Source organism: Cavia porcellus, unplaced genomic scaffold, assembly GCF_034190915.1.
Source record: "Cavia porcellus strain 051 isolate PalLab524CR breed Dunkin Hartley unplaced genomic scaffold, mCavPor4.1 scaffold_5, whole genome shotgun sequence".
Lineage (NCBI taxonomy): Eukaryota > Metazoa > Chordata > Mammalia > Rodentia > Caviidae > Cavia > Cavia porcellus.
The window spans coordinates 26,796,560-26,813,052 of record NW_026947488.1 but is presented as its reverse complement, the minus strand read 5'-3'; the positions used below and the strand labels follow the sequence as shown (position 1 = coordinate 26,813,052).

At 35.9% G+C, this 16,493-nt stretch overlaps 1 protein-coding gene across 3 annotated transcripts in view; it reads left to right on the top strand.

The window, feature by feature from the left end:
- Itch (itchy E3 ubiquitin protein ligase) overlaps positions 1-16,493 on the top strand; it is a 143,132-nt gene that overhangs the window by 62,565 nt on the left and 64,074 nt on the right. For all 3 annotated transcript variants that reach the window (XM_005002727.3, XM_013150247.2, XM_063248490.1), the window contains 4 exons: positions 3,802-3,959; positions 5,748-5,937; positions 7,256-7,351; positions 9,127-9,301. In XM_005002727.3, the coding sequence (XP_005002784.1) occupies positions 3,802-3,959; positions 5,748-5,937; positions 7,256-7,351; positions 9,127-9,301 (619 nt within the window). The remainder of the gene's footprint in view (positions 1-3,801; positions 3,960-5,747; positions 5,938-7,255; positions 7,352-9,126; positions 9,302-16,493) is intronic.

Here is a 16,493-nt window from a genome sequence, read left to right as displayed (position 1 = left end):
TCTGCCTGTGTTTCTTTTAATTGGTGAGTTGAGACCATCTATATTAGTGATTATGGCCAACCTTCTCTGCTTCATCTTTGTCATGCTATTTTTCTGCCATTGGTTGCCTACTTCATTCCACTGTCTGCCCCATTCAGTGAGGCCCCTTTACCACCGTTCCTGAAATCATGGTCTTTTTATCTCTCTAGAATGTCCTTTGGTAGGATTGGTTTGGTGGTCATGAATTCCTTCAGTTGTTCTTTGTCATGGAAGTATCTTGTTTCTCCCTTAATTTTGAAAGTTGGTTTTCAGGGTATATCAGTTTCGGTTAGAGGTTATTTTCTTTCAGGTCTTAGAATACTTCACTCCAAGCTCCCTTGATTTGATGGTTTGTGTTGCGAAGTCTGTTGTGATTCTGATGGGTTTTCCTTTATAGGTGATCTGTTTCTTTTCTTTGATAGCTTTTAATATTCTATTGTTGTGTTGATTTTCTGGAATCTTGATTATTATACGTCTGGGTGTAAGTTTATTTTGGTTATACCTGACTGGGGTTCTGTATGCCTCACTTACCTGAATATCATTTCCTTTTCCTATGCTAGGGAAGTTTTCTTTAATTATTTCTGTAAATAGCCTTTGTATTTCATTTATGTTTACCCCTGCTTTTTCACTCATGCTTTTTATTCTTAAGTTATACTTCCTTCTATCATCTTGTAGCCTTTGTATTGTTACTTTATGGTTCCTTACTATTTTTAAGAGCGCTTTCCTTTCATGATTGCTACCTGTCTTCAAGGTTTGATAGTCTGTTTTTAGTTTCTTTCAAGCAGTTTTGTCAGCTTTCAATGGAGTTTTTAATTTCCTGGTTATCTCTTTGAATCTGTTTCATATTTCTAAGTCTTTTTTATATTCTTCACTGTTTGCTTTTTCTAGCCCATGCTGGTTAGGCATATCTGATGGGGACCATGGGGTGCACTGTGTGTAGGGCTGCCCATGGCTGCTGGAGTGCAAACAGGATGGGAGGCTACCACCTCCCTCTCAGACTGGTTAACAGCAAGGAGCCCTTACCACATAAAGTTTGCTATAAAGTACCCTGGTGGGGAGTGGAGCTGGTTGGGGATAGCTTTAGGGAAACCTCAGAGGTGGCTGTTGCACACAGAGGTGGGACTCAGTCCAAGCAATTTCCACCATTTTGCTCTGAGCTAGGAGTAACTGAATGAAGCCAGCTGCAGTTCTGACTCTGAGCTTATTGTGCCCGACTCCAAAATGGCCCCCCGCCAGTTACCCACTCCCACAGGAGGACTGAGTCCCCCACACTCACTGCCAGTCAGTGCAGTTCTCTGATCCACTGCTCTTCTCCACCACTGTGTCTCCCCACAGAGGCCTTCAGACTTTCCAGCCACCACCTTCACTGTGACGTGTGTCCCCAGGTTTCAACAGTTTTTTTCACATAGTTTTTCAGGGTATATCAGTTTAGATGAAAGTGCCACCAGCTACTGCCTTCTTCTGTTTAAGTTTTTCTTTCTTTCTTTCCTTTTATTCTTTCTGTGAGCTTCAGTTCTTATTTTAGGTTCTTCCTGGGTGGAGGGGACTCACTTCCTTTTTCCTTCTTGTCTTCTCTATGGTGCTATATTCCAGCATCTGGACTGTTTCTCTCAGAGAGGCTGTTTACTCTGCTGTTTACTGTTCCGCCATCTTCCTGGACCCCTTGCCTCAGCCTTTGAATGGTCCTCCTCCTTCATACATCCTGACAGTTTACTTGTCTAGCACTGGATGTGCAATCTAGCATGAATTTTCTAGATAAAATGTTTTTAGGGATCATATAGTCAAGATGATATATTTGGAGGTGTACAGAGATTATATAACCTCTTTGGCATGCCTGTAATCCCAGCATTCTGGGAGATTGAGGTAGGAAGATAGCAAATTTTAGCCCATCCTGGGCAACTTAAAGACCTTCTCCTTTTTAAAAAGTAATTTAATTGATACATTTTATTTTATTTTATTTATTTATTTTTTGTCTTTTTCATTTTTATCGGTATCAGGGATTGAACTCACGACTGCCTGCTTGCAAGGCAGGCGCTTATGCCGCTGAGCTAAATCCCCAGCCCCATAATTGATACATTTAGATATACATGATTAATCACATTCATCATAGGGAATTTGTACCTGTACATAATATATCTTAATTCTTTTTTAACCAACCCTCTTTTCAACTCCACTTCCCCTCCTTATTTACAAAAGACTTGTTTCCATTGCTTTTTTCCTATTTTTTTTCTTTTCTTTCCTTTTCTCCTCCCCTCTACCTTGTTCTCTTTTCCATTTGAACATTTTCCTCCTGTTACTCAGTATCTGTTGTACACTTTGGTCCTTATTTACTCATTTGATTTGTCATACCCCCCCAAAAAAACCACAATATGGTACTTGAATGTGTGCATCTCATGTAAGAGTATGGCCTCAAGGTGCATCCATTTACCTAGAAATATTTCAAGCTTATCTGTGTTCTTTATGGCAGAGTAATACTCCATTATATATAATAAAAAACTCAGATCTTTTTTAACCCATTCATTTGTTGAGAGACCTTGACTTAAATAAAAATTTAAAAGGCTGGGATGGAGCTCAGTATGAAGGCCTGGATTCCATTTTCAGTAGAAAAAGAAAGTTATACCATTTAAAAATATACCTTTATAAATAAATAAAAACATTGTAGTAAAAGCATTACAGAAAATGTTATTTAGTACATAGTACTAACCTCTTTCTTAGGAGTATGGATTACAATTGTGTAGTTTGTAGGTATAGAATCAAAGATGCCTCAGTTGCTCATGTTCTTGTTTTTAATCCATGACAGTGGCAATAGCTTTCAATCTGACATTGCCTATTGGTGTCTTTCCTTCTCTTGTTTCTTTCCCTCTAATTGAGGTCATTGCTTTGTTGTCTTTTGTGTGTGTGTGTATGTGTATACTAGGGATCGAACTCACAACCTTGCACTTGCCAGACAGGTGATTACACCACTGAGCTAAATCCCCAGCCTGATGTCATTGCTTGAAGGAATGATAGCTTCTTTGTAAAAAGGTCTGTGGGTACCTCGTGGTAGTACTCAATAAGTACTACTTTCTTTTCGCATGGGACATCTCTTCCTTAAATTTTAATATGGGAACAATAGTTGGACCTTTTTTAACGAATTCACATTTTGAGACTTTGACTTTGTTCAAATGACTTATTACAGGGCTATTTTTTTTTGCCAGTCAGATTTTATTGATACATTGTAGTTATGTATAATTATCACATTCATCATATAGAATTTGTACCTCTACATAATATAGCTGCTGCTTTTTTTTTTTTCCCCTCCTGGTACTGGGAATCGAACTTGCTACCTTGCACTTGCCAGGCAGGCACTGTGCCACAGAGCTCTGACCTCTTGTTTTTGTTTTGTTTTATAAAGAGACAGGATCTTGCTATGTTGTTCAGTGTGATCTTAAACTCACTAGGTAGCCCAGGCTGACCTTAGACTTAGTGATCCTCCTACCTCAGCCTTCTGAGCACTGAGATTATAAACATGTGTCATCACACTTGGCATATACAGGGTGTTTTGAAGATTTATTTGAAATATAAACCAGCATACCCAATAATTTTGAATACTCTCAAGTATTCCTGTTCCTTTAACTAACTTAATCACTCTATGTCTAGATTAACTCTAAGGGTTAAATAAAACTCTATCTAAGAACTGTATTTTAATAAGGCTTACCTAAAATTAGAAAACTTCTCAACCTCCTAAAACTTCGTTTTCCAATTCAAAGTGGAATTGTTCTTTTCCTTTCTGTGCTTCTTCAGAGTGAACACAAATGGATCAGATGACCCTGAAGATGCAGGATCTGGTGAAAACAGGAGAGTCAATGGGAACAATTCTCCTTCACTGTCAAATGGTGGTTTCAAGCCTTCTAGACCTCCAAGACCCTCACGACCACCTCCACCCACCCCTCGTAGACCAGGTGTGTATTCCATTCCCCGGTTGTGTAAAAAACATTCTAGCTGGGAAGTGATCCTTAGGTAAGTGTCAAGAGACCTTTTTAAAATTAGTTTCCTGGTTGTGTTTTTACATTTAAGATTTTGTTCAAGAATTATCTTTCTATAGATAATCAAGAAGTTGCCAGGGATTTAGCTTAGTGGCACAGGTACTTGCTGGCAAGTGTGAGACTGTGAGTTCGATCCTCAGTATCACAAAAAGAAGTGCCTTTCCCCTAATTTTTTCCTTTAGGTCTGAACTTATTAAGTACTCTATGGAGAATGAAAATCACATGTATGCTCTATATAGTTCAGATAAGATTGCAGTTATTTTGTATGATTTCCATGTGACATATGCATGTCTTACAATCAAGAATCTGTTTTCTGTTTTGTTTTTTGGGACAGGATCTTGCTACATATTCTAGGCTGGCCTTTAACTCACTGTGTATGTAATCCAATCTGGCCTTGAACTCACAGCAATTCTTCCTCAGCTTTCAGAGTGCTGGGATTATAGACAAAAAGACAATTAGTAAATGTCAAATAACTCAACAGCAGTTAATGTTAATCACATTTTAAAGAAAAAATTATAATACAAATGGAGACATTTTACATAGTATCAAATAAATATTTGTACATAGAATATCTTTTTTCTTGTTAGAACAAATCTTTAATCTTAAATTTTACTGTTTTCCTCTGATAGTGTGTGGGTAGGGAATGCAAAACAATTAAATACTGCTAGAAAGATAAATTAGTTATCTGCAAATCATTTTATTAAGTGAGTTTGTATTGGAGTGTGTGTCTGCTCATTCTCCATGACTGTGTTAACAGTATACACCAGGTCTTTAAGACACACATCTGTAATCCTAGCACTTGGTAGGCTGAGGCAGGATTGCTGCAAGTTAAAGTCCAGCCTGAGCTACAAAGTGAATTCGAGGCCAGCCTGAACTGGATAATGAAATCTTGTCTCCCCCGCCAAAAAAAAAAAAAAAAAAAAAGTCAACAAGTATTTCTTGAAGATTTAGTCAGTGACTATTTGTGAGACTATTATAGCTTATCAATCATATTGGCTATATTATAACTAGTATCAAAAACTATTGTTTAGCTAGATAAAGTGGTGATCACTTGTAATGCTACCTCCTTAGGAGATTGATGAAGACTGAAAGTTTAAGATCAGTCTGGGCAACTTAATGAGACCCTGACTCAAATAAAACATTTGGGATATAGTTTAGTGGTACTTCAGTGCATTGCAAAAATAAAAACAAAAAAATCAGTCTTTATAAATTTCAGGATTCCATAGGAAATTAAAGATCTGAAAAATTACTAAATAATCTTAAAATACCACAGAATATGAATGCTTTCCTATTCTAAAACTTTTTATTGGACTGGGTTTGTAGCTCAGTGGTACAACACTTGGGTAACATGCTCAAGGCCCTAGGTTTGAGCATGAACACAGACAATCAAAGCTTTTGTTTCCAGTAATGTCATTAAATCAGATATGCCTTGTACTTAAAATTGTGACATAGAGTAGATGGGAATTAAGAAGTTGTGAATAAGTCTAGAAAGAGAGAACATTGGCAATTTGTCATTATTTTAATTTTTTTCATTGTTTTAATTTTTAACTATATCCACATCTTAAATTTTGTTATGTATATTTTTATTTTTAAAGTTAAATTCTAACCAGTTGGATAGAACATGATGCTAAAATTAAATTCTCTCCTGATTTTAGTTTTCAGAAAGTAAAAAGTTCTCTTCCTTTTTTCCTTGATCTTTTATAGCATCTGTCAATGGTTCACCATCTGCCACTTCTGAAAGTGATGGATCTAGTACAGGTTCTCTGCCACCAACGAACACAAATACAAATACATCTGAAGGAGCAACTTCTGGATTAATAATCCCTCTTACTATATCTGGAGGCTCAGGCCCTAGGCCATTAAATACTGTAACTCAAGCTCCCCTACCACCTGGGTAAATAAATATTTTTGGTTAACATTTTTTTTCTTTAGGCTTCTGTGTATACTTATTACTTAGGAAAATAATTCTTCATTTCATCAATAGCTGTTTTCAAGCAATTGTAATTGATTATGAGACTTCTGAAATGTAAAGAAATTTGAATTTGAAAGTTTTGTCCCTCATTTCTAGGGCAAAATAAAATATTTTTTTTTAAATTAAAGGACCCTGAGTCATAGAAAGTTACCCTAGACCAAGTAATAATATAATCACCTAATTTGAATTGTTCTTTCTTTGAGAGAGAAAAAAAAAATCACATTTTTAATAAAAGACTTTATTATAGTCATTATAGGAAAGTAATAATAGATAATTTAGACAGGGGAAGTTGGTACTCTTCCCATTTTAAGTGACTGATAAATTAATAAACTGTCATGATGAGAATTTCATCTATTATACAAAGGGTAATATTTATGTTGGTAGTTAGGCTTTTTTTTTTTTTTTTTTTTTTTTTTTTAAATCTGTACTGGAGATCAAACTCATGACCCCGTACTCGCAAGGCAGGTGCTTATGCTGCTGAGCTAAATCCCCAGCCCTGTTTTCCTTTTTGAAAGCTTATGTGGGAGACTAAATTTGAAGGTTATGATTGAAAATAAACTGAATGTTCTTGATTAGGTTTTTTTTTTTTCTTTTTATTGGTACCGGGTATTGAACTCACGACCGCCTGCTTGCAAGGCAGGTGCTTATTCCACTGAGCTAAATCCCCAGCCCCAGAAAAATAAACTGAATGTTTTTAGAAGTTATTGAAACTTCCAAGCTATGATGCTTTACTCCTCCTGTCTTCTTCACTTAGAGAATAAACCTACTAGCATTCTTACATTGAGCAATCTGTAAACTTTATTCCTGTTTTTTGCAGGGACACATCTGATAAAGACTTTATTCCAGTTTTTCTAGATTTCAGACAGTTGCCCTTTGGTTAGCTTAGTCTTTGTTGAGGTTTCCTATGTCTTTGTTGACGTTTCCTATGATTAATTGCACCATTCTGTTCCACTCAAGTTCTGACCATAACCTGGTCAGACTGAGACTGTCTTTGGTTTCTTAGGTGGACTCTAGAAATATAAGTTGTCTGCTAGAATAGACAGACAGCTATACCAAAGAAATCTCCCCTATTGTGTGTGAGCCTTAGAAGATGACATATCTAACCCTATTTCAATTCTGTTGATATCTTTTTAATGCAGTGGAGAAATTGTTTTTTTCAGTTGTATAATATGATAATTTTAAGGGAAAAATCAAACTTCTCGAGTATATGCCTTTCTATAATTTTAATGTTGTGTTTAAGGTGGGAACAGAGAGTTGACCAGCATGGGCGAGTTTATTATGTAGATCATGTTGAAAAAAGAACAACATGGGATCGACCTGAACCTCTACCTCCTGGGCAAGTATCTCAATTTATGTTTCTTAAAAATTGTTTTTTCAGAAATATAAGTCATAACTATACACAGCTTCCTTATCATCTCTAATTTTCTTTCTTTCTGTCCTTTGTCCAGTTTGTTTTATAGTAGGTGCAGTGTAAAAAGAAGAGAGCTAGAGGATTTATTCAGAGTCTAATCAATGATTCTATTTTCACTGATTTGTGACCTAAAGATTCCTTAATTGTTATTCAGATTTTCCTGGCTGGGGATGAAGCTCAGTGGTTGAGTGGTTGCCTATATGTGTGAAGCCCTAGGTTCAATCCCTAGCACCTTAAAAAAAAACTATAAATTTATCTTTCTGAACTGTTTACTTGATTCAAAGCAACAAAATTTTAAGATTAGTTTCTTTAAAATAATTGTTTAACTGAATAAAAATTTTAGCTTCCATCATATGTGTGTTAAATTTATTATTATAAAAGAAATATATATAAATAGTATATAATATAGCCTTTGCAGAATAATTGGGAAAGTTGGGAAATATTAATACATGACATTAAGCATTTAGCATTTGTATTATGTAAAATAATTGAATGAAGAGATGTTTTTTAAATCTTGGAAGTCTGTGTCAAACATGGAAAAGTATGTAACCTTGGAAATACACATTTAAAAGTTACTGTTTTGCTTATTAAATTAGTAGATGTATAGTGAGGAACTTTACTTTTATTTTAAAAAGAAAAAAACAGAAAAATCAAGAAGCAAGCAATCAAAAACCAACAATAAAAACAAAACAACAACAACTACAAATAATAGTGATACAGGATTTCAAAACAATGATAGGAATTTAATAGTGGTTGTTACATTGCATGTTATCTTCAAAATAGTTTGTCAGATACAGGCATGCAAGGTTGATCAAATAGTATAATTTCCCTTTCAGCAGTTACTTTTCATTTTACTATATCTATTATAACATTTGGATCTTATTTACTCTTTCAGTTTCTTACACTAGGGAGACTGGTGTTTACATGTGCAAGTCTGATTATTATTATTATTTTTGGCGTTTTGAGACAGGGTCTCACTGTAGAGTTTAGGCTGGGCTTGAACTTACTTTGTAGCCCAGGCTGTTCTCAAACTGGAAATGATTCTCCTGTCTTAGCCTCCTGATTACTGGCATTACAAGCATGCACCACCACACCCGGCTGCAAGTCTAATTTATTGAGGAACTTTACCTTTTAACATTCCTGATAACAGTATAAATTAGTTACAACTCTTTTTTGTTGTTGTTACAACTCATACAGAAATCTCTTCATAATAATATATGTCCTTAGTAATTTCCTTAGGAAATTTATCCTAGAGAAGTAATTCAAAAGAAGAAAGTAAGTTTGCTATATTAAAAATATTTATTTGTAATACCAGAGTATTAGAAACAACCTTAAATGGCCAACCATTAGAAATCATCAACTTACTGTTTACTTAAGAAAAAGTTTTATCCTTGTGCAAAAGTACATTTTGTTGTTTGGGAAAGGTGTATATAGAATTTGTGTGATTACAGCAGTAAAAGGATCACTGAAAAGAAACAACGTTTTCTTAATGATTTTAATGGACTCAGTGAATAGGCCTTGCCTTGTAAAGATCCAAGTAATACATTTTAAGGATAAGTTCACTTACAATTGAAAAAAGTATGTAGTAAGACTTCAGATAATTCAGAAGGGGAAAAAAGTGAGAAGTAATTTCTTAAGGTAAAATCTTATATCTGTTTCACAAGTATTTGTTGAATTAATTTGTTTTTGCTCTGATTCAGTTGGGAACGGCGGGTTGACAATATGGGACGTATTTATTATGTTGACCATTTTACAAGAACAACAACATGGCAGAGGCCAACTTTAGAATCTGTCCGGAACTACGAGCAGTGGCAGCTACAACGTAGTCAACTGCAAGGAGCAATGCAGCAGTTTAACCAGAGATTCATTTATGGGGTGAGGAGTCTGTTGATTTGTTGAGTATAATAACTAATTCAGATTTTAAACATTTCCTGCATTTATATTTAAAGCACTAAAACGGAGACTCACGTAGCATGATAATCCATTTATTGCTATTAGTGTTTTTATTAGCAATATTATTTTTAGACTTGTCTGGAGTATTCTATGTATGTGATCCATTCTGTCTGTAATTTCCTGAAGTTCAACCCCTTTCCTTTGTGACTTAAAAATAAACCAAAAATAGGAGCTTAGACAATTTAAAATTCATGAGCAAAAGAATAAAAATAGACCCAAGTAGTTGAGAAGAAGTGAAACAGTTCTAAGTGCTGTCTTTAATTTATCAGAATATTTGAACACTTGAGTTTCAGAAAACTTGACTTTTAAGTGGTTGTGAAGAACTGATGATGGAACTGAAATTTATCCTAATAAATGTTTCAATGTTTGGAAACACGGAAAAAAATTTGTTCCTCATAGGATTATGCTAAATATTCTGGCTTCAGATCAGTATTATCTTTGGAATGGAATACTTTATAAAAACAGATTGTTAGAATGTTGATATGTTAGTACATGCCTGTAATCCCATCTCTCTGGAAGGTGGAGGTAGGAGGATCTCAAATTTGAGCCCATCCGGAAAAATTACCATCTTAGTGAGATTTGCTGTCAAACTAAAAAGGTATAAAAGGGCTGGAGGTATAGTTTGGTGCAAGGACTCTGGGTTCAAGCCCCAGTACCACTAAAAACAAACAAGAAAAATGGTTTAAATTTTACCTGTTTCCCTTTAGAGTAATAGTGCACCAAAAATGACAAGTACACCAAAATGTATTAGTTCTTTCTTTTTTGTTTTTTGTACTAGGAATTGAACTCAGGCCCTTGCGCTTGCCAGGCAGGCGCTGTGCCACTCAGCTACATCTCTGGCCCTATTAGTTCTTTATTTGCTATGCAATCTTTGGTGCTACAAAATTTATAATCTCTTCAATCATAAAGTGTCACAGAACTTTTCTCTGAGGTAAGGGAAATAGTAAGTAGACCGTTTTGGGTATTGTTTTGTTTTGGCTTGTTTTTTTGAGACACTCTTACATTGTAGGCCAGGCTGGCCTCACAATGATTCTCCTGCCTGAGCCATGGCCTTCCCTGCCTGCTGGGATTACAGGTGGGTGCTAGCATGCCCAGCAGTAAATAATTTGATGAGAAACTTGATTCTCTGTGCCAAACAAGGTGAATTTGACAATGTGTTGAATTTAAACAGAAGAAAACCAGCTGCAACTAGATGTGGTAGTGCACACCTATGGTCTCAACACTTGGAAGGCTGAGGCAGGAGGATCACCATGAGTTGGAAGTAGGCCTGGGCTGCATAATGAGTTCAAGGCTAGCCTGAACTATACAGTGGAACCCTGTATTCAAAACAAAAAAGAAAGGAGAAACAAAACAAAACAAAACACTAATGCTCTCTACGGCTATCATCATTACAATGTTGGTATCATCCCTATTGGAATTCACTGAAGTTAAACAATACTTTCCATTTTCTTGGTTAGCATTTCGCTGCCTTTTCTCTGTAGTCCTGTTACTGGCTAGCTCCTTCTAAAAGTGGCTCACTGAAGAAACATTGTTAGGTTTTGGTTGCTCACCAAAAGGAGACATTTGGAATTGAATTCCAGATTCTTCTTATTTCAAACAAAGAATTGAATAAAGCCAGCAGGGGAGAAAAAATAGTGACCAAATATATTTGAAAGAGTAAAAGCGAAGAGTGAAGGAGAAACTGACTCTGCAGAGTGAGCTTGGGCTGAGTAAAAGAGGAAAAAGCAAGATGAAAGTACAGCCTGCAGGATATAGGATGGGCCATTGTGAAGAAAGCCACAATAGCAAGCTCTTCATGACATCTGTGTCCTTTTCAGATTTAGGTGCATATGCTGCCAAAATGAGCATGTCTATATGTTTTTTTTTTTTTTATTTTAAAGAGAATAAAACCAAACAAAATGAACCAAAACCAATCAAAACAAAACAATGAAGGTGATACAGGACTTCAAAACAATATAATAGGAAATCAACAATTGCTACCATAATGCCTCTTATCTTCAAAATAACTGCCCATACCTTCAGACATAATAAAATCAAACAAAACAACAGAATAAAACCAATCAAAATAAAACAAAGTGATACAGGACTTCAAAACAAGATAATAGGAAATCAACATTAGCTACAATAGTATATCTTGTTATCTTCAGAATAATTGCTTATACCATCCAGCGTAATAGAATCAAACAAAACAAAACAGAATAAAACCCAAACAATGAAATTGATAAGGAATTCAAAACATGTTCATAGGAAATTAACAATGGTTACCACATTCCCTTTTTTGGACATTTATTGACTCCTTCAGTTTGTTCTACTGGGAAGATAACACTGTGTTCACCCATGTGAGTCCAAACCATTTCACCCATAAGCATGATCTCAAGTTGCATCCATTTACCTACAAGAGCCTCAAGATTACCTTTCTTGGGGCTGGGGATTTAGCTCAGCGGCATAAGCACCTGCCTTGCAAGCAGGCAGTCGTGAGTTCGATCCCCGGTACCGATAAATCGAAAGATTACCTTTCTTTATAGCTGAGTAGCTTTCTATTGTATAAAAATACTATATCTTTGTTATCCATTTTGTGGTTGATGGGCAAGCTATCCCTGCTTTTTTCGGGGTCCCTGACGCATGGAGCATTGTCTTGTCCACTCCCACTTTCAGTACATTAATTTTCAGTTGAGTCAAATGTGTTTGTTGTGTATAGCATATTGGTGAATACTGTCTACCAATCCACTCTGCCCATATTCTTTTGTTGATGACTTGAGGCTATCTACATTAATGGTTACGACCAGCGTGCACTGACTTGTCTGCCATATTATCCTCATGCTGTTGGTCCCCTACTTTTCCCTCTTACTCAGTTGCCTGCTCTGCTTAGCAAACCCCTCTGCTTGTATTCCTGGAACTCATCTTTCTTTCTAGGATATCTTTCAGCACTCTTTGTAGGGTTGGTTTTGTGGTCGTGAAATTCTTCAGCTGTTCTTTATCATGGAAGTATATTATTTATCCATTAATTTTGAAAGATTTGCAGGGTATATCAGTATGGATGAGAAGTTATTTTCTTTCAACACTTGAAACACTTCACTCCAAGCTGGTCTTGACTTGATGGTTTGAGTTGAGAAGTCTGCTGTGATACTGAAGGATTTTCCTTTATAGATGATCTGTTTTTTTTTTTTTCTCTAACAGTCTTTAATATTCTGTTCTTATGCTGAATGTCTGGGATCTTGATTATTATATGCCTGAATGTAGATTTATTTTGGTTATGGCTGGTTGGAGTTTTATATGCCTTATTGTATATCAGGTCTTTTCCCTTGCCTGGGAAAGTTTGTGCTTATTGACCACTGCTTTTTTGCTGACACCTACTATTCTTTTTTTTTTTTCTTTGTCTTTTTGAGACAGGGCCTTGCTATGCAGTTCAGACTGGCCTTGATCTCACTTTTTAGCCCGGGCTGGTCTCAAACTCGCAACAATCCTCCCACCTCGGCCTCCTGAGTGGACACCTACTATTCTTAAATTATTTTTCTTTGCATCATCTTGCAGCTGTTGAATTGTTATTTCCTAGTTCCTTGTTATTTTTAAAAGATCTTTCCTTTCATGATCACTTGGTACAATCCTGTCTCTAAGGTGTGAAAGTCTATCTGTAGTTTCTTCCAATCAGTTTTGCCAGCTTTCAATGGAGTTTTTACTTTACTGGATAGCTCTCTAAGTCTGTTTCACGCATTGTGGTTCTTTCCTGTATTGTTCATTCAAGGTTTTCATCCATTTCTTATGCTTCTCTTCTATAAATCTGTCTTTTTTTTTTTTTTTTTTTTTTTTTTCTGTACCGGAGGATTGAACTCATGACTGTGTGCTTGCAAGGCAGGTGCTTATACCACTGAGCTAAATCCTCAGTCCCATCTATGTCTTCTTTAGATATATTCAGCATTTCTTCTTTTTTTTCCAAATCCATTTTATTCAAAGATAAAAAGGAGGAGGAGGAGGAAAAGAAAACAACAACAGCAACTACTACTACTACTACAAAATTTCAAAGCACAGCAATGGTACATACATTGTACCTTGCCATCCCCAAGTTATTCACCCAGAGCACAAGACATCTGTATTCAATTGTCTGAACAATACCAGTACAAATCTTTCTCTTTAGCGAATTCAGAGAAATTAGCAATATCACTATCTTAAAAAATATGTACTTTGTATATATTTACATGTTTTTTTCTTTCAGCTTGTCTCACTAATGAAACAAAACGATGTTTATACATGTACCTTATTTATTTCACTAGTGGTTATGTTCTCAAGGTGCATCCATTTACCTATAAGTGTTCAGTTTATCATTCTTTATGCCAAGTAGTACTCCATTGTATAAAAACACCACATCTTTTTAAGTCCATTCCTTAGTCAATGGGCATTCAGGTTGTTTCCAAGATCTGGCTGTTACAAAGCGTATTGCTATAAATATGTGTGCACGTACATCACTGGTATGATGTTTTTAATTCTTTTGCAAAGATACTCAGAAAGGGACTGGTTGGGTTAAATAGGACCTCCAATCCTAGTTTTTTGAGGAATCTTCACACTGATTTTAACAGTGGTTGCACTAGTCTAAATTCCCACCAACAGTGGAGAAGGATTTCTTTATCCCCACAACCCATCCAGCATTTGTTATTACTTGAATTCTTTGTTTTGTTTTTTTATTTTAAAGATAGCAAAATACAACAAAGCAAGACAGAACAAAGCCAATCAAGACAGTGCAGCAAAATTGGTACAGAACTTTAGAGCAGAATACCAGGAAAACAATAGCTACCGTACTATTATCTTGTTATCTTCACAGTAGTTGACCATTCCATCAGCAAAATCAAACCAATCAAAGCCAGATATTAAATAAAACAAAATAATCAGAACAAAGCAAAACAGGGCAAACAGTATTGGACTTCAAAGACAAGAAAGGAGGAAATCCCCCTTACATGTTTTATCACACACAGTCATCTTCCTAAAGGATGCTTAGACCAGAGGCCCCAGGCCTGCATAATCAACCACATAATACAGGCATTTAGTACAGGCTGTCCTTCATCCAGTTGCTAATCGGGTAGAGGGTGGGGACTGGGGTTGATTCCCAGCAACAACACTTGATTATAAGCTAGTGGGTTTGTGGTGCTTAGCAGGAAGGCTGGATCATTGATTTCTTGGTTGGTCTCCCAAGTCCCGGCATGGCGAATTCCCGGGAGACATTGTCTTCTCTTTTTCTGACCTGCACAGCTTGTGCTTCTTCTCAGGAAGGCTGGATCATTGATTTCTTGGTTGGTCCCCCAAGTCCCGGCATGGCAGATTCTTGGGAGACCTATTGCTTGAATTTTTGATACTAGCCATTCTTTCTGGGTTGAGGTGGAATCTCAGTGTTTTAGTTTGCATCTCTTGAATGAACAATGAGGTTGAACATTTTTCATGCATTTATTTGCTGTTTGTATTTCTTCACCTGAGAAGTGTGTGTTCATCTCAGATGCCCGTTTTTGGATTGGATCTTTAAATCTGGGAGGACTGATTTTTTTTTTTTTTTTTGAGTTCTTTATATGTTCTCCATAGTAATCCTTTGTTTGAGGAACAGTTGGCAAACATTTTCTCCCATGTTGTGAATTGTTTCTTCACTCTGTTGGTGGCTGTTGAAAAGCAAAAGCTTTTCACAGTTGTTGATTCTTTTGGCTAGATCCTGTGCAATCTAGGTTTTGTTCATAAAGTCTTTGCCTACACCAATGTCTTCCAAGTTATACCTACTCTGTCTTCTAGCAAATTTAATGTTTCTGTTTTAAATATTCAGATCTTTGATTCATTCTGATTTTAGCTTCGCTAAATCAGAAAATATGGGTGGTTTTAACCTTTGGCATGTGTAGAGCCAGTGTTTCCAGCAACTTATCAAAGAGACTATCTGTCTTCTAGTGAATGTGTCTGGCACCTTTGTCAGAAAGATAAGGTGGCTTAATATGTCTGCAGTTGTTTCTGCATCTTCCAGTCTGTTTTATTGCATCTTCAGGTCTATTTTTTTTTTCTCCCCAGTACTGCACTGTTTTATCCACAGTAGCTTTATAGTATAATTTCAAGTCAGGAATTGTTATGTCCCCTTTCTTGTCTTTGTTGCTTAGGATTACCTTTGCTATTCTAGGTCTCTTGGTTCTTGATGAATTTTAGGATTGTTTTTCTAATTCTGTGACATATGCTATTGGAATTTTTATTTTTGGTTGTCTTTTTTTTTTTTCCTATTTGCTTTTTGGTACCAGGAATCGAACTCAGGGTCTCATGATTGCCAGGCAGATAGATGCTGCATTGCTGAGCTATATCCCGGGCCCTGGTATTGCATTGAATCTGTGTAACAGTTTTGGAAGTGTGGCCATTTTCACTGTGTTAGTTCTTCCTACCCAAGAGCATGGGATATCTCTCCATTTTCTAATATCCTCTTCAATCTCCTTTTTCAGAGTACTGTATTTGTCAATGTAGAAGTCTTTTATATCCTTTATTAGATTGATTCCTAGATATTTCAGTTTTTTGGATGCTGTTGTAAAAGGTATTGTTTCACTGATTTCTCTCAGTGAGTTTGTTATTTGTGTACAAGAAGGCTATTGATTTTTGAATGTTGACTTTGTAACCAGGTGCATTACTGAATTAGCTTACTAAATCTAGCAGTCCTCTTAGTGAAGTTTTTGGGGTGTTCTAAGACTATCATGTCATCTGCAAATAATGATAGTTTAACTTGTTCCTTTCTCATCTTTATTCTTTTTATTTCTTTCTCTTATTTAATTACTCCAGCTAATGTTTCCAGTACTGTGTTGAATAAGAGTGGAAACAGTGATCATCCTTGTTTTGTTCCTGATTTTAGAAGAAAGCTTTCAGCTTTTGTCTATTCATTATGATGTTGGCTATTGGTTAGTCATAGATGGCTTTTTTTTATCGGATTAAGATAAAGACATCTATTACAGTTTTCTGTAGGTTTTTTTTTTTTTAAATCATGAACAGTTACTGGATTTTGTCAAAAATTTTTCTGCATCTATTGCAATGATCATATGATTTTTTTGTCCTTGGCTCTGTTAATATGGTACATGGTGTATTACATTTATGGATTCCTGTATGTTGAACCATCTTCACA